This window comes from Plectropomus leopardus, chromosome 5, assembly GCF_026936395.1.
Source record: "Plectropomus leopardus strain MGB_pleo_1.0 chromosome 5, ASM2693639v1, whole genome shotgun sequence".
NCBI lineage: Eukaryota > Metazoa > Chordata > Actinopteri > Perciformes > Serranidae > Plectropomus > Plectropomus leopardus.
Window position 1 is genome coordinate 30,287,403 of NC_142180.1, and position 21,065 is coordinate 30,308,467.

The window sequence follows — 21,065 nt, forward strand, 5'->3', positions numbered from 1 at the left end:
CCCAAAATCAACATGAAAAATAGTACAAATCCTGTAAATATACATTTAGCTTTACTATTCTTATGTTTTTCTTTATTTTAAATTGAAATGCAATACATACATTATAATGTGAAAAACAGAATAAGTACTGGTCTTAAAAAACTGGTATATGACACATTTTTAGCACCAACTTCTGTGCAACACTCAAAGAAACAGAAAATAGTTCACATTTTCTCTTTGCTCGTCTGTTTGTCTCACCCACCTGCCATGATGTGGGCTGCTCTGCATTAGTCAACAGTCTCCCTAGTTTATCATACAGGTTACTCAGCAGCTCTGCTCCCAGCATCTCATAGACGTACATGAGCGTGTCTGAGATATCCACCCTGAAGGACAGACATGCACAAACAGACATTTTAGGAGCACGCAACCTTGATGTACTATCTGTTAATCTCTGCCAGACAGGTTTTGCCCTCTCAGCTGCCAGTCCAGTGAGAGTCTATTAGAGCAAAACACGCTCATCTGCTGACCAATCATGCTGTCAGCAAGTAATTTCTGAAACACTTAGACTGTCACTGAAACACTTGCACACAACAGTACGAAGCAGAAATAGGCTTGTGCAATACACAGACACAGCCGTGCATACAGATGTACACATACACACCTGTAGATCCTGAATTGCTCCTTCTCATCTGAGGACCAGGATGCGTACTCCTGGTCCGAGGGAAACTGGGCTTTGTGCAGCAGAACATCCACCAGCTGGAAATATACCGGCCTGTAGACCTGCAGATACACGGCCTGCTTATCCGACTCAAACGACATTATTTCATCCTGATGGGTAAGGAGAAAAAAAAAAGTTGTAAAGTTGTAAAATCATTGTTACTGCACTTTACAGACCAAACAAATCTGTTATGACTCACACAGGCTATTAAGAGACACATAAATTTATCATAAATGTATCATTGTATTGTATCATTAAACCAACCAAAATGGATCGTAGCAAAATATTTTGTTAAGTCAAATCATGTTGTGAATTTTGGAAATTAGTACATTTATCTTTTTTGCAAAAAAATTTACTTTTGGACTTTCCAATACTCTGTAGTTACTGGAAATGTATGGATCACGAGTCAGAGACATGCAACCACCACTGGAATCCGATTTTACAAATAGTGCAATACAAATAATAGAGGAAATATAGCCTAATCAATATTTATAACTGTGCAGAAATACCAAGTTTAAACAGAATGAATAAACATGCTCCTGAATCTAACTATACATTGTTTGTTTGCTCTTACTTCAGCTGTATAAGGTAGAAGACGAAGAGGAACTATTTTCATACAGGCTGTCATATTTTATTATTTGAAAACTGCAGGCAAAGACCAGAGAGATCCCCATGAGAAGCACATCAATTCAATCAGAATGTGCAGGGAGAGATGTTTTTATACGGTCTCTGTTTCAAGCATGTGCCTCTCGAGCCTTGCAAGACTACAGTGTGCAAAGCTTATTTTGCAGAGTGGTTTTATGTGCTTAGTAAAGACATAGCAAGAGGAAAAAATGAGTAAATCATGCCAAAAGAAAAATATACAGTACCTTTTATTTGTAAATCTACAACAACAACAACAACATCACTTTAATATTAGGGGATAGGATCAGATTTAACATTCCTTACTTGTAGTGTGTACCAGAAGGTGAGTGTGAGCGAGCTGGTGGTCTCATTGACCGGGTAGTGGCCGGGGATGCCTGTACAAAACATGATCATGTTGACTAAAGCCAGGAAGCTCTGCCAGTGATCCACCTGCTCCAAAAGAGTCCTACAGAGAGAGGCAGGTGGAGGGGAGAGAAAAAGACAAAGTGTCGTTTGGCAGCAGTTGGTATACAGGTAAACCAGCACCTTTCACCGTCTGTGTCATTCAATCAGTCAACACGGCAACACATGAAAAGCAGACATAGCAGGAGTAAAGACTGCACAGCGAGACGTGAGAAACAATATTGCATGCCTTGTTTCACTCAAATAATTGTTATGAAACCAGTTTCTTACCTATAGTTGGCTATTTTCTTGGGATTACTTTACTGGGACAGTTAACCCCAAAATTAAAAATACATATTTTTCCTCTTACCTGTAGTGCTATTTATCAGTTTAGATTGTTTTGGTGTGAGTTGCAGTGTAGGAGATATCAGCTGTAGAGATGTCTGCCTTCTCTCAATATAATGGAATTAAAAGTCCACTCGGCTTGTATTGTTCAAAGCGCTAAAAATATACATTAAAAACTCAACAGCAATGTCTCCTTCTAGAAATCGTGACCTGGTTACTCAAGAAAATCCATTTACTATTTTTCACCACAAGTCGCGTGTTACTAGTATATTGGAAAGAAGGCAGATATCTCTACGGACAATATCTTAAACACTTGGCAACTCACAACAAAACTATCTAGATTGATAAACAGCACTACAGGTAAGAAAAAAAAAGTATGTGTTTTTGATTTTTGAGTGAAGTGTCCCTTTAGAAACTGGAACTTATTTGTATTTTGTTACTGGATTGTCGAAAACTGATAAAATGTGTTTCTTTCAACATTATCGAATTAAAAATGTTTAAATACCATCCCAAGAATTATTAAGTTGTGTACGGAGGTGATTTTGGCATAGATAACTGTAGTATTAAATCACACACCTAGAGTGGTTTTCTCCCAGTGTAACGGCGATACGGCAGATACCGTGGCAGGTCTCCATGTCTCCATTCTGAACAGCCTCTCGGAGCTGCTCCTGGAGGGCCAGCACTTGAGGGACCATTTTCAGCAAAGTGTTCACATATCTACAACACATGGACACACAGACACAAAGAAACACCAGAGTGGACAGTGAAGAGCCAAATTCATTTAAAGAAAATGATTTAAAGAGATTGCACACAGTGCTGTACAAGTGAGAAGAAGATCGCATGCGCAGCCAGGTAGCTTCCACCGGTGAATATATAACTGACTCACACCGCTCACAGCTAGGTTGATGTATTTATTGCTCCTTCTCAAGACAAGTGTTTATTTCAAATCAAATCTCAGTCCAAGTCAGTCCAACCTCTGATCCAGCACACCCACCCTAAAAAAAACCCACACATCTAGCAGGGAACCAGAAAATCTATTCAAAGCTCCAGCTCAGAGCTGCGCTGCTGTCAGTTATTATTCTGTCTTCTTCCTGCTGTCTCAGCCATCCATAATTCCCTCACTCCGGCTAAAACACACACATGTGCTGACACACACACAAACCCACACAGACACATTGGTACACACGCTTACATACACTCCACAATGCAGGCTCCGATCTGCTCATGTGACAACATCAGACAACATCCTCCTGTCATCCTTAATGACAGCCAGAGAAGGGGTGACATTTAGAGATGAAGGGCGAGCGCGTGTGCACGCCTGAATGTCACGGAGGAGATTATGTGCATGTGTGAATGCTATAAATGAAAACCATATTACGTGTGAGTCAATCCCAGGGGTGTTTTGTGGTATGCAGGCGGTGCTTCATCTTCCATGAGAATGTCAATAAAGACGTGGGTCCATGTAAATGAATATTCATCAATGACACAGCAAGGTTGTGTGACTTCACCAACATTTGAGAAAAAAATAAAAACAAATAAATAAAATCAACCTGAAAAACTGTAACTCGCAGTTTCTCTGAGGAGCTGTAACTAAAAATCAAGTATCAATCCGTCTGTTGCTTGTTTTTTAAATTAATTGTTTTAAATGAAAATAGACAAGTTTCTTACTTTACTTTTAATTCTGAAGTAAATGCAACCAGGTCCGATCTCCCAGGAAAAAAAAAGGCTCGATTTGCAGCACAAAGAAAGTGCGTCAACCACTGAAACAGGAGGAGGATAGCACTTTTGTTTTCGCTGGTAGCTATTGGTATCTATCCCAGTTCAAAAAGAGTATTAGTGCAACTTCTTTAGTAACTCTCCTCAGAAGCAGAATTGGCGAAAGGTGGAACAACCCCAGTAACTCTGAGAAGTTCTGAAGAAAACATAAAAGCAATCTGGTTGTCTTTACAACAGCCATGCAAAAAAATAAAATAAAATACATGTGACTTGGAAACACTCGAGGGGGAAAAGATGACAATTTTTCAGCTTACACTTTAATTAATAAAATGTAAAATAAAAGACCTAATTAAAATCCTTAAGATATCAAAGTAGCATCACATAAAGCTTTGACTCTCTGCCTTACCTGATTGGACCCAACATGACCTTATGGGTTTGAGCAAGGCTGGGCTGTAATTTCTCCTAATTCCCTCGAGGGCGTGTTTTTTTTTTTTAGTGCACACCTTATAGTCTTTAATTTAATAAACACTGTTTTGCAGTAAACCCATTATGACTAATGAAAATATTGAGATTTAAAATTAAATTTAAACGGACAAGATATTTGAATTGGGAGGAGATTTGCATACACTGTACACAAACTCAGTGCACCACACAGGAGATGCATGAAACATGTGCTTTCTGTGCATAAATGGCAGTTGGCAAGGAGCTGCATTGGACTGGAGGGAAAACAAAAGAAACAGAGACGCAGGGGCTGCAAGGCAACTTGGTGGGCAGTGTTTGTCACTGCTTTCCCAGAAGTGAAAGAAATGTGCGCAACATGCAGCAGAGAGCGGTGATCATCATTTGCGTCCTGTATTGCTGTGGACAGCTGTGCACTCTCCAAGACGGAGCTGCACTGTAGGGTGCAGCACTCTCTGTCGTGTGTGGGACGCAGATCTGACGACAGACTCTCAAAATAACATAAGGAAGAGAAGATGTGGTGTGAGAAAACTTGTCAAGCCTTAGCTTGTAATAAATGTTTTAATATATAAAATATATATGTTTTTTAGACAGTGGAAATTCTGGTTTTTGGATTGGGCAGACACTATGTGGGTTCAAGTGAGGTCTGGTCTAATTTTTGGGTGCTATACCTTTTATAGCAGCAGAGAAAAGTCACAAACCCTTGCACTGAAAAACTGGAGGAGAATGTTTTGTATTTTTGCTTTATAAATGACCAATAATTATAAAACAATTGTCGATTAATCTTCTGTCAAAAAACAATTCATCACTAAATTGTTTTAGTATTACTGAAATCCCTTACAGAACAGTGCCAGACAAACAAAATAATGGCCAGTAAAAATGGTGCTGATATGAATCCTCTGCTCTGCAGGCTAAATGCGTCTTGTACCGCGTTCCTTGGAAGCATTTATTATTCTAATTTCCCTCAGGATCCCTTATAATCCGAGGAGCCGGATCTATGGTCTTGCGTTATGAAGCTGAGTCCCCAACTCAGCAGCCTGCACTGATTCAGCCCTCTCTGTAGGGAGCTCCACCCTGCTGAGATGTGATGTGTATGAATCTGGCCTCCATCTAATAAGCCAGTACCTGTGTGTGTATTTGCCAACATCCTCTGTGCGCGGGTGCCTGAGTAACTCAGAGAGAGCAGAAGCGCGGGGACCAGCTGCAATTTACTCTGAGTGAGTGACTGTGTGTGTGTGTGTGTGTACATGTGAATGGCAGACTCATGCACTCATGCACTCAGAAGATCATTCATTTTTAACAAGGTGCTTTGCAAATGCAGGTCATGCACTCTTAGCTACGGAAAAGAGGACTTGGTGTGTGTGTGTGTGTGTGTGTGTGTGTGTGTGTGTGTAATACAATTAAAAGGGCAGGATGGATTCGAATGTGCTTCCCCGTTTTCCCTCATAAGCGAAGACATTCTGGAGGTTCCTCCTCTGAGACCGTCTGCTGCAGTCTCCTCTCCTCTAACTCACAGTTAGCTGTCCTCTCCTCTTTTGCTCCCTGCCCTGCTGTCATACACTTTTCTGCCTCCTTCCTGACTCCTCCTTTATTCTCTCCCCCCACCACCTCCTCCCACCTCTGATCCCCTCTGCAATTACTGCAACACTCCGAGACAGGGGAAATGGGTTGCCTGGCAACAGGATGCAGCTGGACCAATAGCATCCCCCCAAATGAGTTGACTGTAATGTGTTTAAACAGAGGGAGAGAACAAGAGACAGGGAGGAGGGCTTAGTGCTGATGGTGAGGGAAGAGAAAGGGGAAAGGAAGAGCACAAAGAAACAGAGGCAGAGTGGGAGAAAAGATAAAATAGATAGAATAAATAAAGAATCAGATGGGGGAAAAAGGTGGGATTTTACTTTTTAGAGAGGGTGGGGAAAAAGGATTCCTTTTCCTCATCTCTAACAAACGCCGACATAACACGCACACAATATATGTAGTCAAATAGAAACCTAAAAATCACACAGCGTTCTGACTAAGGCAGAGGCCAATGTGTCTCAAGAGACGCTACTAATGAGAGTGTCGAGACTTTAGGGAGGAACTGACAAACACACCGGCAAACGGGCAGGGCTGTGATCAGTGTTACAGGGAAACTTTACCCATTTTTTAACCAGCTTTGTATCAAAACAATATGATAGTATGTGTCAGTGAACTGTGGTAACTTCCCTCCATCTAGCCAGCGCCTAAATATCTCTCCTCCACAGCGAAACTCTGCCAGCTGATGCAAACTGACGCAAAACACATCATCCGGCAGAGTTTTGCTGGCTCTCGGGCCACTTTCAAATTTTCGTACTGCCTGCCACCCATGCCACTACTGTGGACACAATGAATGGAGATGTGGACCATGAGACAGACCCACCCCTTTCTCTGTATCTCAAACTCGGACTGAAATCTGATCAAACAGTTTAACTGCGCTGATGAAATATAAACCAAGATTCTGTTACTGAGTTGCCTATTTCTCACTTCAAATGTTTTCAGAAACATGTTTTAGCTGACCGCCTGATGATTTCCTTTTTGTTTTAATAAAAATGAAAATATTAAAATAAATAAATAAATAAATAAAGAAAAGGTCATCTTTCCAGCAGTGAATACTTCTTTAAGCGGCACAAACCAAGAGAAAGAAAACTGTATTTTAAAAAATGTAAAGCAACTAGAAAATTCAAAAGAGTTACATGTCTCACTAACGTACTGTGTCCTACAGGAGCCCAGCAACACTTGCTGCTTGTTCTACCTGCGACTCCACAGCCATTAATTTTCTTCCGACCATCTGCTCGGCAAATTGTGAGCGCGTTTAACCAGACTTGTCAGCAGCTAGTTCACAGATCCTTCCCCTCTTGCCTGAGAGGCAGTGCGGAGGTATGGAGGATGAAGTCTTTTATACTCGCACGCTTTCACACCTTCCCCTCACACCCTTTCTTCTCTTCGCATCATCCCATCACCAACGCCCTCTCTCTCTCTTTTTCTCTCTCTCCCTCTTTCTCTCTCTCTCTAGGGGAGGAGTAATGGGTGCCTGCCATGTCTGAATCAACCAGGGCATGATGACATCTCTCCCCAGCTCTGTAACCATAGCAACGTCAGCCAACCGAGAAATGCCGCTCTCCTCCCCCTGGCTGTCAACTTGCCCTGTATCAATCCCTCCCTCCTTCCTTCCCTCCATCCCTCCCTGATGCCCTTCCAGTGCCCACCCTGTCTGGTTCCTGCACTTGGCTAATGCATCTTTTTCCCTCCACTCTTCTTCTCTATTCCCCCTTCTATCTCCACTCTGCTCCAGTGTAATTTCTCCAGTCAAAACCATGACAAGCTTTCATGCCATACATATTATTATTATTTTTTATGCCTTTTTGGGGTTGTGAGTGCACACTGTCCCACATTTGTACACACCTTTGGGAGTCAGGCTGTGAGATGGCGTTGACTATTGCCTCCACCGCTGTGTCGAAGAGCTCTGGGTCAGGCAGGGCGCTGAAGCAGTCCTGCACCAGGCCTTCACTCTCGCTGAGGGGCACATCCAACAGCACCCAGGATGACAGGCAGCGCAGCACGCGAGCTTTCACCGCCCCGGGGCTGTCCGTCCTTCGCAGCAGTTGCTGGAGTAAGGGACACACTGACCCCCACTCTCGGCCCAGGGCGCCCCGAACCTTGAGGGAGGATGATAATGAGGGTCAGGCTGCCACTGTATCGCTCATGTGTGATGTATTTCTCAGCTTAATGAACAAACTAATTTTAAGTTTTTCAGTACTGGTGCTGTAAGGATACCTGTTTTTTTAGCATTGTCAGCAATATATTTCTTTGTTGATACCTTACTTTTTGTAACATAAATAAATAAATAAATATTCAGTTATTTTTATTTGAAAACATAATTTTGTCTGACAAAAAAGACAAACTTCTCAGACATCTCAGTTAAATGCAAGCAGCTGTAACTCTATTAGTGTTTGATAAATGTTAGATTAGAGTGAGTTTGTCAGGTTATTATGAGTAGTGTGTAGGTCGACAATAATTTGTCCATGAAAAAGCTCTGATTATTTTGTGTTGATCAATGCCAAAGCTCTTGAACCCAGAAAATGGTATTCGGGACAGCCCTAGTGTCTCCACAAAGCAACGCAACTAATTTGTTAAACCACTTATAAAAACTCTATCATCTGCTGAACGATGAAAGCATGAAGGCCAAGAGGAATACAATCTGCAGAATTAGAAGAGTGTCATTCTGTTTCTATGATAATGTCTCTATATCCGCATCCTTGTCCTACCACAAGACATCTGAGATCCATATAACAGCCACACCAAAGGGCATCGCAGTACTGTGACCACTGTATAAAAAAAAGAAATACAGCTGCGGATACGTGTCCATAAGTGATGTACTAAATTCAAGTGAAAGTGCAGTAACAAAATATTTTGTCCATAAAAACAATGAATAATCATGATAGATAATTGTGATTTCAATATAATAAAAAAAAATCATGATTATAATTTTGGCCATAATCGTGCACCCTAGATAGTAATGAAATCTTATCACAAGTATTCATCGGGAGTTGTATGACAGACACAGGTGTGAACAGAGACGAGTCTCAGCTTTCCACTTGTGTTTGCATTGCCGAAAAGTATGTTAATACCGGGTGTAAACAGGCTCTAAGACTGTTACAAAGCATTCTCAACCACATTTGAGTGATATCTCAAAACACTGAGGTTTGAAACCTTAAATGGAACAAATAAAATAAATAAAATAAAATGGACAGGTGGCCATCATCACCTGCAGAGGCGGGAGACGGTGGTACCTGCAGACATACCTGTCCTTTTCTGTACTGCGGCAGACGGCTGGTCTGGAACTCCTCAGGCAGGACGGTGAGCAGCTCCAGCAATGCCAGGCAGCGTGCCCGTCCGTCCACCCCTCCTCCCTCCTCCTGGAACACCCGCACCATCTCTGCCACTGCACCGGGCCAGGCCTCAGGCATTGTGTTGAGTGCCAAAGAGGCCAGAGCCACACATAGCCGGGTGAGCACCATCTTGGAGCCGGAGGAGAAGCAGGCAATCTGGGAGAACAGCTGGGTCTTCAGAGACTCATACTGGTCTGTGGGGATGTCTGACCAGTAGCGAGAGATCTTGGTGTGAAGCGCACTAGCACCAAAGTACTGAATCTCTGGCACCTGTGACAGATAAGATTGACGGACATGATACAAAATGCTTTTTCCGTGTGTGTGTGTGTGTGTGTGTGTGTGTCCCCTTGTGAGTGTTTGTGAGTACACTATACCTTATCAGGGCTCAGGAGGGCCCAGCAAAACTGCCAGGCCTGAGGCGAGACCTGAGCCTGCATTAGCCATTTCTGGGCAAGATTCTTGTTTTCTATATTGGGATCATAGTACAACTGGTGGAGGGCCTACAAAAAAAAGGGGAAAGAGAAGAATAATGAGAAAGAAAAGTTATAGAATCCATACCATCTGTGGATGCTTAAAACACAAGGAAGTTGAACAATATTATAAAAATAAAGTCCATTTAAGAAATGTTTGCAGCTACACTCCAATCATTCACATTTGTGGGGGTCGGACGTAACAGACGAGTAGAGAGAGAGAGGATAAAACAGTCCTTAGCACTCCTGTTTGATGCAAAGAGCTGGTTACCTTGAGAAAAAGAGCATCTTTTTTCACTCGCAAACAGGCAAGCACACAGACATATAGTAGACAGTTTACCTCGAAACCTGAACAATGGAGAAGCAATGACCTGAAAACAGCACTCTCTGAAGTACAGCTCTGAGTAATTTGAGTACTTGAGTGCAGGGAGAACAAGAAGGAGCAAGCCAAAGAGAAAGGAGATAAAGGATGAGTATGACAGAGGGAAATAAAAGAAGGGGGAGAGGGAGCATTAATTAAACAGACACCTCTAATCCTGACAGTGCCAGAAGAGGGGTTTAGGCACTACTCTGCAAAAAAAGCCTGTTTTCTCTCTTTCCCTGTCTTATGCACAAATACACACACACATGTACATGCTCACTGAACTAAAACTGCTAGCAGCCAGCACTAAGTGTCTGACAAGCAACACAGGGAAAAAAATCTATTCAGCGAGCTTCTGATCCTTGTCTTTACCCCTGAAGCCTGCACACATAAATCCCTCCACCAGCAGTCATTCTCTCTTTTTTCCTTCTCATTCCTCCCTCCAGCCTAAACTGTCCATCCAGTTCACTCCAACCATCATCTCTCTCTCTTCATCTACAATTCTCCCCCTTCCCTTATCAGAGAAGTTTCGGTTGTCCAGCAAGGGAGAATGAATAATACTGGGGGGAAAGCATGACTGGTCAGAGAGTATGATGATGTTATTGCAGCTGTAGAGAGGAACATCAATAGAGCGACGATGCCTACTGGAAGCAGAGAGTCTCAGGTGGTGTTCTCTCACCGTCTGCCATCCTGCAACGCAATTATCTGTCTCCACTTACTGTACAGGACTCTGAGCACGACTGGCCGTGCGTCAATGAGCTGATGGTTCGTAGAGAGTCAGGTGGCATTTGCATATGTGTGTGACAGGCAGCTATTGGTGCAGGTACGGTATGTTAGGGTTTGTATAGATGAGAGCGAGTCAAATTCAAGGACTTTCAAGTACTTTTTCCAGCACTTATTTCTATTTTAAAGGATGAACTAGTTTTCTCCACAAACATCTGTTAAAAGAAAATTGTGCAAATTCGTAAATGGAGCAAAGAAATGCTACCAGGGCCAAAATTCAGCTTACTAACGATTATTTACTACCGAATTACAGCTCAGAACTCGTGCCAACAGCTGACACTGCTGTGGTGCGAGTGGTTTTCAGGCTAGTGAAACATCCAGATTCTGACTATTTACTGGTGTTTACCAACCAATTGGCAACCAGTGGCAGTTTGTCACTTGCAGGTCAAGTAATTGATCTTACAATCCATTCACAGCTGATCAGATCACATTGATGAGTAAGATTAGCAGTTTATAATTGAAAGTAAACTTTTAGATGCAGCATGATGAAGTTTCACTATAAATGCGCCTGACGTTCTCCGTGCACCGTCTCTGCCCCAAGTGTGCTATACATCTCTTAATTTCCTCGATGCTGGCGTGCTGTCAAAAACCAAAGTGGCATGATGCTGCAGTTGTTTGGTTTTGTGTAAAAATGAGTAGACGGTAGTCTACTGACATCTACCACAGTCAAGTTTGGCTTCTTATGATAATCTTCACGTTTAAAGCTGTTTGAAGGAAAACCACTGCTCCTACTGTATAAAAACTGGATTTTTTTTCTCAAAATATGAACAGATGATTATTGACAAGACTGATGAAATATGAATGTGCTATTGGTTTGCAATTTGGCAAGGTCTTTCTATGGATCATTATCAAGCCTTCATTCTAGAAAGCATTAGGGTTTTTTTGTTAGTCAGCTCCACTCTACCCTTTCTGCAAACAAAGCTGTGATATCGCAGTTCAAAGCAGCAGCGGATCATTACTGCAGTCCACTGTGTGATCGCAGACCTCTCCTTGTCCAATCCCAAACAGCACTGTGTCTGTGTCTGAGCCTGTCTGTCCCTCCTAGGTTTATTATCAAAGCACAAGACATAAAACAGTCTGTTCATTTTGCTGCTTTAATCTTCTCACAAAGAACCACCGCCTGTCTCCTCCTAGAAATCATGCCAGACATGCAGCAGTTATCTCCACTAACTAACTGTAATTGCCCATCACTAAATGGTTCTTAAAACAAGTAAAAAACATGCACACCCCTAGAAACAGGAGCATTTATTTGCATATGACGCGGCCAGTGCAACCGAAGCAACTAACTGTATCTACAGATGGTGGCAACCTGCCTGAACCACCTGGCTTCACCTGAGGATGGCGTGCTCTTGGCAGATGCTGTCAAAGGTCATTAGCCTCTTCTACAGCCCCGTTCCAACAGGAGGAGGAAGGAGAGGGATGCAAATGAAAAATTGTTCGGTTAGACAGATTCACCATCTGCTCACACATAACCACGGATTTACTGTGGCTGGCATACACTTGTCTGCTCTCTAGCGAGCCCAGGAGAATACCTAGTGTAGGTCCTGAGCTGCGTTTAAAAAGCCCACTCAAAAAACCTATGCTATACAAAATATCATGACAAACATGAAGCAAATAAATTAGGATGGAGCTAGGCATGCCCGCTATTACAGTGTCCCGACAGTGTGATTTTAAATACTGTCAAAAATACGGACCCTCATCTTTCTATTAACTTCATACTGGAGAGGCTGTATTGAGGATGTTTTGCATGCAGTGCATATAACATGTCCTGGAGGTTACTACCACACTGCACGCGTGAGCAATGTGTGGTCACACTAGCTACTTTTACACAGAGATCGCCCTATAGGGTAGCAGCGAAGTCCCCCCTTTATATCGCCCCTGCAGTTTACACAGAACCAAACAATGGCGGCATCATGTCGCTCCAGTTTGTGATTATACATCCTGCCATAAAAAGAGCCATGATGGGCGTGATGTTAGAAAATACAAGAATCTGTCTCTAGCGTGAGATACAATACACGCGTCTGAGGCACTTTAGAAACAATAACAAAGGCATAATATGTCAATCACAATCATTTACCTTCTCTGTTGTGTGGCAGCTGATTTTGTCCTCTGCTTGGAGGGTAAAGAGCCCCAGAATGTCATTGTTTTCACAGTCTGCCGACATTTATGGTAGGTGTTCTTCTTCTTCTCTGAATTAGCCACTATGCTAACAGCTGCTATTTAAATCACCAGCTGAGGGTTGCACGCAAACTCATGCGCCCTATGGTCACGTCTTTCCGGATTTACATTTAACACAGACCCAATTTCAAGGCTGATACTACCTCTGTTCCTGGCTCGGAGGTCAGACCACTCTGTCACCCCTTTCCGTGATCAGATGTTATATAAAGAACAGGCAGTGTAAATATGGCTACTGGCAGCGTTTGTTGTAGGGGTGCTGCTGCAGAGCTGTCTACTGTTATAACTACTGTATTGTCATAATTAAAAGCACATACTCTGTGCAAGCTGCTGCATCGTCAACTACACGGTCCTACAAATATTTCTTGTGTTTACAACTGAGGGAATACTGTCAACAGAAATAATGTCAGAGGGCTTTTATTTTGAAACAGAAGAGTTGAGTAAAACGGATAAATAAGAAATGTGTGTTTCATCATGTCTGTGACAATGAAATTGTATTGCGAGGTGGTATACAGTCAATTATATTGACTGTATAGCACCTTTAACTAGCCATTTTTGCTGAAAACTGCAGTCGCAGAAAAAAAATCGGCGAGATGTAGGTGCATCTAAGTGGCAGCTGAGTGCCATCAGTGTGGTGGCTCTAAGCTGGTAACATGGGACCAAAAACACGTTTCGCGACATGGAGCTTTTTAGTAAAAGAGAGACACATGAACTCAGCAGGTGCATGATTGTCTTTCTCTGTTTAATAAGCAAAATGGGGTACAAATATTACCTCTTGTTGAAATCTGTGAGTGCACTGTGTCTTTAATAGACTGAAAATGGCAAGAGACAGCCTGCAGAACGTAACAAATTCAGTGGTCGGGGGGCGTTAGCGAAACCATCATATACTGGTACCCCAGTGAAATTCCAGGAAGATATATAAGTATGAAAAAACAGATACCACCCAAGCCTAGTATGAGCCATCATCCATAAAAAATGATTACTGTTTTAAAATTATTAGCAAGTGCAAGGCAGGAGATGTAGATAAAGAGAAGCAGGTGGCAGGTTTTTGTAAACAAAATCTCTCCTTCCCCATATGAGGCTTAAGTGCATGCGCCTATACACACACACACACACACACACACACACACACACACACACACACACACAGAGACACACACACAGACGCACGCACGCGCGTGCGTGCGCACACACACACACACACACACACACACTTTATCTTTGCACACTGTGTTTACACACAGCAGGTAATGGCATCTCACTGCCATAGGTTCTGAGTGTTTTCGAGCCATCTGTGCACCAGAGAGTCATGCTCAAAGTCACTGTAGTGATGGGAGGGCAGTGTTGTTGCTGTGCTGCAGAAGGCATCATCACACTACTGACCCCTCATGACACTGCGCTTTAACTGTGAGAACCAAAGACATGCAGAGGAATGATGATTAACGAGGGAACAAAGAAGAATAGTTTGTGCAAGAGTGTGCGCGGGTGGTTGTTGACAGCATGCGGCCAAGACAGAAATTAAGAATACCATGTTGCCAATAGTGATAAAATCTCAGCACATGAGCAGCAAACAAACCCTTGCACCAAGTGTCTCTACGTGCAAGCCGCAGTTACTTGAACAATTTCCATCACGTAATTTAGAAGAATGATCAGCCAACGAATCAATGGACATAAGATTTTGTCTCAAAGCCAGCTAAAATAAGAATCCTAAAACAAAAATGCCTGCGCGAGCATATGTGTGTATCATATACCCTACAAGACGTGTTTCACCTTGAACCCATATACATTTCTATCAATGACTGCATAGAAATAGCCATCACTATCCTTATTTCCACTCTGAAATAGCCTCGCCGGCCACCACAGGACCATTCAATACACCATGCATCAATTCTCAGTGTCAAATTCCCCTGCTGTGTTCTGTAATACGTTAGCTGGCAGGCTGAATCATCTCCTCTGCTTTTAAATGCCATACAGCTATTTAATGAGAAGACTTGCTGCCACATAAATCTTATCCTAACTTGACTCAAACACAGTTTCCAAAAGGCAGAGTCTGAGAGTTATGCACTACTAAAAGGACATCAAACCTCCTATGGACAGCATCCTGTGTGGGCAGTGAGGTCACCAGGTGATTACACAGAAGCCACTGCTGGCGAAGTGGCCTCAAGCAAGGTGCTGACCCAGTATTGTGCTGTGGTCATTTCTGGTTGTACAGTAGTTTTCTGCGTCGAAGGAGACGTGCAAAACCACTAAATCCTAACAGCAGACTATTTTTACAGCAAAATTTCCTCTGCTTGCTTGTAATGGTGTGATAGTGGATCAAGACAAGGCTAATTATAGTCGAGCGGAAATGTAAGGCCCTATACATACCCATTCATTATACACACAGAGATACTGACAATGTGGTACTTTGTTTTGCAGACCCAAGATCGAACAAAGAGCTTTCTATTGGACACATACAAATACTGGGCCAGGAACCATCATCTCCACCATGTCTACAACAAGCACATGCTCGCCTCCACCCCACTGAACAACAGTGATAATTTTACACCATTGGTCTTTTTTCTTTCATCTTTAACCTTTTTCAAGCTGGGAAAGCAGTGAGCAGTGACAGAAGACCCCAAAATTAGCAAGAAATTAGTAAAAAGCTCAAGAAAATTACCTAAAAGCAAACAAGTCAACAAACAAACAAAAAATGAAAAAGAAAGGGAAAGGAAAAAAAACAAACAAACAAGGCAAACCTGAAAAAAATGCTTAAAAATGTATAATAATTGTCTAACATATTTTGAAATATATAATCATAGTAATAAGAAATATTTTTCCCTAGTTTTTGTCTTTTTATCCCTCGACATTTTTCCCTAGTTTAAAAAAAATAATTTTCTAAATCACTATTTTCATGAAATTGGTGGAACATTTCTTACCAAGATGCTCATTGCCTTTCCCCCATGTTTTTGTAATTGATCAGTCCATCCAATCAGAGCTGATCTGATCAGATCAGATCGATGGATGTGAGGAGCAACAGCGAGGAAATGCAAACTTTTTTACACAGCTCATTCAACGGGTAAGATTCACTTACTTCATCTACCCTTCTGCTGCTCTGTCTATAACCAGAGTACGCTCTGCGCTCCAAGAGTGTGTTGCAATGAATAACCGAACAGTATATATATTCTTATAACCATCCTAAAGACAGTCCAGCTCCAAAAATGAAAAAATAAAAAATCATTGAGTGGTGGTAGCTCTTTGGGCCACCACAAATGAATAAATGCACAGGAACTGTGGTAGTCTGATGCAGATACTAATGTGATGCTTTTACATGCATACAGAGGAACTAAAGAAACTCCCTTTTATTCCAGTGAATGAACAATATCCATATGCCATAACTAATTAAGTACAAATATGTCAAGCTTAATAATAAACTACAAAAATAAAAATATGAAGGGAAAAGTATCACCTCACCCAAATACTCTAAATATACTTTCTAAATATAGTTGAGACTGCAAGAACAATACCTCACCTGTTTTGAAATACAATTGTGGTGTTATTACAAAAGTGCTCATAGCCTTCGAGGGAAAAGATACTTCAGATGCTGTTTGTCATGTTTTATCAGTTAATGAGATTACTGATGGCGCTGCACCACTCCGAGAAGACTGAGAGCTTTAACAAGATCTGAAAATGCACCTTAAACTGTACAAACCCACGCACACAAAAAATGAAATCAGAAAGAAATATTATGACATTTTGCCATGATAAATTAGTGGCTGCTATGTTTTGTTTCTCAGTGTCTTAAAAAGAGGAAAACCAGACCAGTCTTAAGGCCTGTGTTTAGTGTATGAACATACACTGCAATGGCATCACAGATGACGTTCCTAAACACTTTTTAATTAAAACCGTTTAAATTATTCAAATTATCACTACACTGACATTCGACCACTGCAAGCATCTCCTGTTTCAGGTAATTAAATATTATACTGAATGCCGAATTTATATCTGATATGTAGCAGATCATTTTTTATAATGAATGTATTCTTCATGTATTGTTTGTGCTTCCTTAATGTATTTTGGCAAGCAAGGTCTCACTTCCATTTTCAATTAAATATAAAAAAAAATGTACTTGATTTATAAGATTTGGTTTGAATTAAGTTTTACGTTTCCTCCTCGTTACCCTACATAACGAATAATTTATAAACCTTCTAGTTACATGAAATATACATTTACTTAGGTATGTATTAAATATGTGATAGTATTTTCTTTGACTTAATCAGTTAACCCTTTGAAATATAAGCAAATCGGCTTGATTTCTTAAAAAGAAAAGGAAGGCAGTGAGAAACAGACAAGAAATTAGCCAAAAAATAGCAAATTAGTGAAAAGTCACAAGAAGATTACCTTTAAATTTGTAACAATAACAAAGAAAAGTAAAAAAAAAAAAAGAGAGAGAGACAAACAAAGAAATGACCTGGCAAAGTGCTAAAAATAAAGAAAAGATAAATTATGTGACATATTTTGAATAAAGAAATTTAATAATCATTAATTTAGTTTCTGTACATTCCCCCATTTTTTCATAATTTTCAAATATTTCTCTCTCTCTTTCCTTTTTTAACATTTATTTTCAGGTTATTTCCCTGTGGTCTCTTCTAAATTCCTTGCAACTTGCTCATTGCCTTTCCCATGTTTTTTTTTGTTTTAAAGAATTAAACCTTTTTGCTCAGGTTTCAAAGATTTAAAAACCTCTGAGAGGTGTTTCAATGCAGCACAAGAAAAACTGATGTCCACTCAGGTTTCAAAGGGTTAATATGAATGATGAGAGGCATTTTCCTCATGCACTTGCCACCCCAAAACTATAAAAGAGCACCACATTCTCCACCTGTAGACATAAAACATGAACAAATGAATAATCAGATTGTCCACAAGGAGACATGACCCCGCTCACTGTTTGTCAATCTTCCTCCTTTATTACATCAGAAGCCCCAGTATCGAGCCAAGCCATTCCCCCCACAGGAATGTGCTTCTCTCCCTCAAATCTGCCTCTATAATCATTTCTGTCGCATCGCCAACCTCCTCTTACCCCCCTCCTCTGTCTTTACTGGCACCGTCACAGACATCGACCCTGTCCCCTCCCTCCCCTCATCCCCCAACCCATCTCATCACATCGACCCTGCTCCTCCACTGGAGCACTTCTCTCCCTCTCCATCCTCCCCATTGTCTCTCCCCACCCATCCCCTCGTGTCCGAGTCAGCGGCCACCCAACAAGGATTTTCATCGCAACAACCTGGCAGCAACACAGCCGAGCAAGCACAAACAAACATATCCAATCCAACAAAGAAAAACAAAATCCATTCAGGCATTTTACAGTCACATTAATGGTAAATAATTTGTGAGATACAACCTGTTATTTCGCTTTCATCTGATTATCACTTCTAAACATTAGCCATTCAGTTAAGACTAATTTAAAAACGTGGACGGATGAGCTCAATTCCTGTAAGTGTAAACACTGCAAAATTATCTCTCCGGGTAAAATCAGCTCTGTGGAAATTATTATTATCAATAATGTTATATGAGGCTACAGGTCAGCTCCTCTGCTTCCCCCCAAAAGCTTTTTTTTCTTTTTAAACAAGATCAGTTATTTAGTCCACAAACTCCTGGTGCTCTGTAAGCTTTCTGACAATGACTTCATGTTCCCAAAAACTCACCTTTTCTACATTCTCCACCGTGAAGTCCAGGGCGTCCGGTGAAGCTGCTATCCTCCCCGGCGTCTCCATATCTCCGCTGACACAGAGCTGTCAAACGATCAAAGAGGAGCAACACATTCAGGAGCTGACAGCCACCGTTAAACTTCCCTTTAAAGACAGTGCCATTTTCAAAATAATTCCCACAGAAGCGGTTGTAATGATTAACACAGCTCGGCGACTTCAAAAAAAATACACATAAGGATGCCACAAGGTGCTAACCCGGCAAGCTAACGTTAGCTCGTTTAACTTAAGAACAGGCTAGCCGACGCTAACGTACACTATATGGAAATACTATAGCAACGGCTAACTATGCTAACGTCGTGCTAGCTACCGTAGCATGTAACTTGACGTTGCCCTAATATCAAAAAAAGCCAAGCGAGACAGATTTACTAACATTTTCAGAGTGTGACAGCATTATCGAAACAACGCCGTCTCCGTGTATTATCTCTAGGCTGTCTAGAGGACCAGTATTTTCACACCTTTCTGATCTGCGACGGTATGAGACGATACTGGCAGCTCCCTGCCGCTTCTCCGCCTCTGCTCCGTCACCGAGGGTTTTTGCTGCGTTCAGGCGCTGTGGGAAATGTCGTAATCACAGCGTAACTGGTTAAGGACCACCCAGTAACACGGTCAATGAAACGGCGATTTCTAAAATATAAAGGTGGATAATATATAAACTTAAAAAAAAATCATCAGGATTATTTTTTTAAATTGTGTAGTGTAATTATTCGTCAAATTTCGGATATAAAATTGCTATCTTCTGTTTCAGGTTGATTTTGTCATTTTTTGCAGCCAAAAGCTCTTCGGCATACTCGCACATGACGAACATTTGAATGCGGCATTTCCCCCCGTATGTCCATATGTCTAATGAAGTGTCATCTTAATATTATGAAGATTGCATCTTAAATGTATTGTTATTTTACAAGTACAACTGAAAATCTGGCTGTGCAATAATAGTTCGGACCACATATAACCCATCAAGCAATATCAAAAAGCCAGCAAACAAAATAGCAAGTAAAATATGAAAAATAAAATGAATAAATAATACTTTGAAATAGGAAAATAAATAAACAAGTCGTGGTTTAATAGACTTTGTGTAGCTGTTGTGTTTTCTGTTGCTGGTTTACATGTAAGCCAACATGAAGCAGGAGGAGTGCAGTGTACTTCCATATATGAACATACCTTTTAATTTTTCCAGTTATTTTATATGACCATGCATAGACTATTTTTTGTTCTTTTTTTTTTTTTAATTAGGCTTTAGTGAATATATGGAAGTACACTGCACTCCTCCTGCTTCATGTTGGCTTCTCTGAAAGCTGTAGCTACAGTGAAGTACTGCAATATAGTTACAACACTGAAAATCTGCTGCAGACCAACAGCGCCCTCACGTGGCTCAATGAAGACGTCACACTACAGTGAAACGCCCTGTACAAAATGCCAGTCATGCAAAATGTAAATATTACAAAGTTCAAGCTTCCGGATCAAATCAAATATCTGAGAGAATATGTTTATTCTTGATCAATAAAGACTTAAGCGTGACAAAGACTCCATGGTGTCACAGATATAGACCAACATTGGTTTCATGCAGTCTACGGATTAATGTCTTCAGGCCCATATATTTATTTGTGAATTCATTATTCAATTAAATAAATAAATAAATAAAGAAAGAAAGAAAGAAAGAAAGAAAGAAAGAAAGAAAGAAAGAAAGAAAGAGAAAGATAATAATTATATTATTATTATACTATTTAGGAACATTCTTGTGACTGTTGCCTGAAGAACATTTTGTCTATTTTATTTATTTGTTTATTCACCACAAAGTTACTAATTAACAACAAGGGCAACAAAAATTATAATCAATCAATAAATAATCAATAATTAATAAAGCAATTATCAATACGTGTCCATACTTGCAACACCACTGTACAAGCACAATTAAAATGAACATCAAAGATGTGCAATATGTATTTCCATTGTGTGGCCCTTGTTGTTATTAGTATTTAGAAGTGTTATAAAATAAATAAATAAATAAATAATTAGAGATGTTTAATGCTAATAAAACCCACGTCGTTTTAAATTAAGCTACCTGCTATATTTTTATGAATGAACACGTGCATAAAAATGGTCAGGCAATAGTCACAAAACGCCCCTAAGTAGTAATAATAACATTATCATCATCATCAACAACAACAACAACAACAACAACAACAACAACAACAACAACAACAACAACAATAATAATAAATTCAAACCTCACAATACATCAACAAACAATGTGAGAAAACAAAGAAGTAAAAAAAAAACACAATTAGCAGAAAAAGCTAAGAAATAAATAAATAATAATTTTAAAAAGCTGCTTCTAAAAATGTCACAATGCTAATGCTTTAACACGTCTAAAATGCTTGA

At 40.7% G+C, this 21,065-nt stretch overlaps 1 protein-coding gene across 3 annotated transcripts in view; it reads right to left on the reverse strand.

Moving 5' to 3' along the window:
* The window catches only part of LOC121939649 (importin-13-like), a 39,329-nt gene extending 20,048 nt beyond the window's left edge, over window positions 1-19,281 (reverse strand). For 2 of the 3 annotated variants that reach the window (XR_015776663.1, XM_042482647.2), the window contains exons 1-9: window positions 19,057-19,203; window positions 18,624-18,710; window positions 9,525-9,650; window positions 9,064-9,420; window positions 7,664-7,917; window positions 2,645-2,785; window positions 1,646-1,787; window positions 641-807; window positions 242-362 (exon numbers count right to left, since the gene is read on the reverse strand). Coding sequence is in view for 2 of the 3 variants with exons in the window: in XM_042482647.2 (XP_042338581.1) it covers window positions 242-362; window positions 641-807; window positions 1,646-1,787; window positions 2,645-2,785; window positions 7,664-7,917; window positions 9,064-9,420; window positions 9,525-9,650; window positions 18,624-18,710; window positions 19,057-19,077 (1,416 nt within the window). In the remaining variant the exon portion in view is untranslated. Of the gene's footprint in view, window positions 1-241; window positions 363-640; window positions 808-1,645; window positions 1,788-2,644; window positions 2,786-7,663; window positions 7,918-9,063; window positions 9,421-9,524; window positions 9,651-18,623; window positions 18,711-19,056 lie in introns of all 3 variants that reach the window. The other variant, XM_042482652.2, reaches the window with a different exon arrangement.
* Between the last annotated feature and the right edge of the window lie 1,784 nt (window positions 19,282-21,065).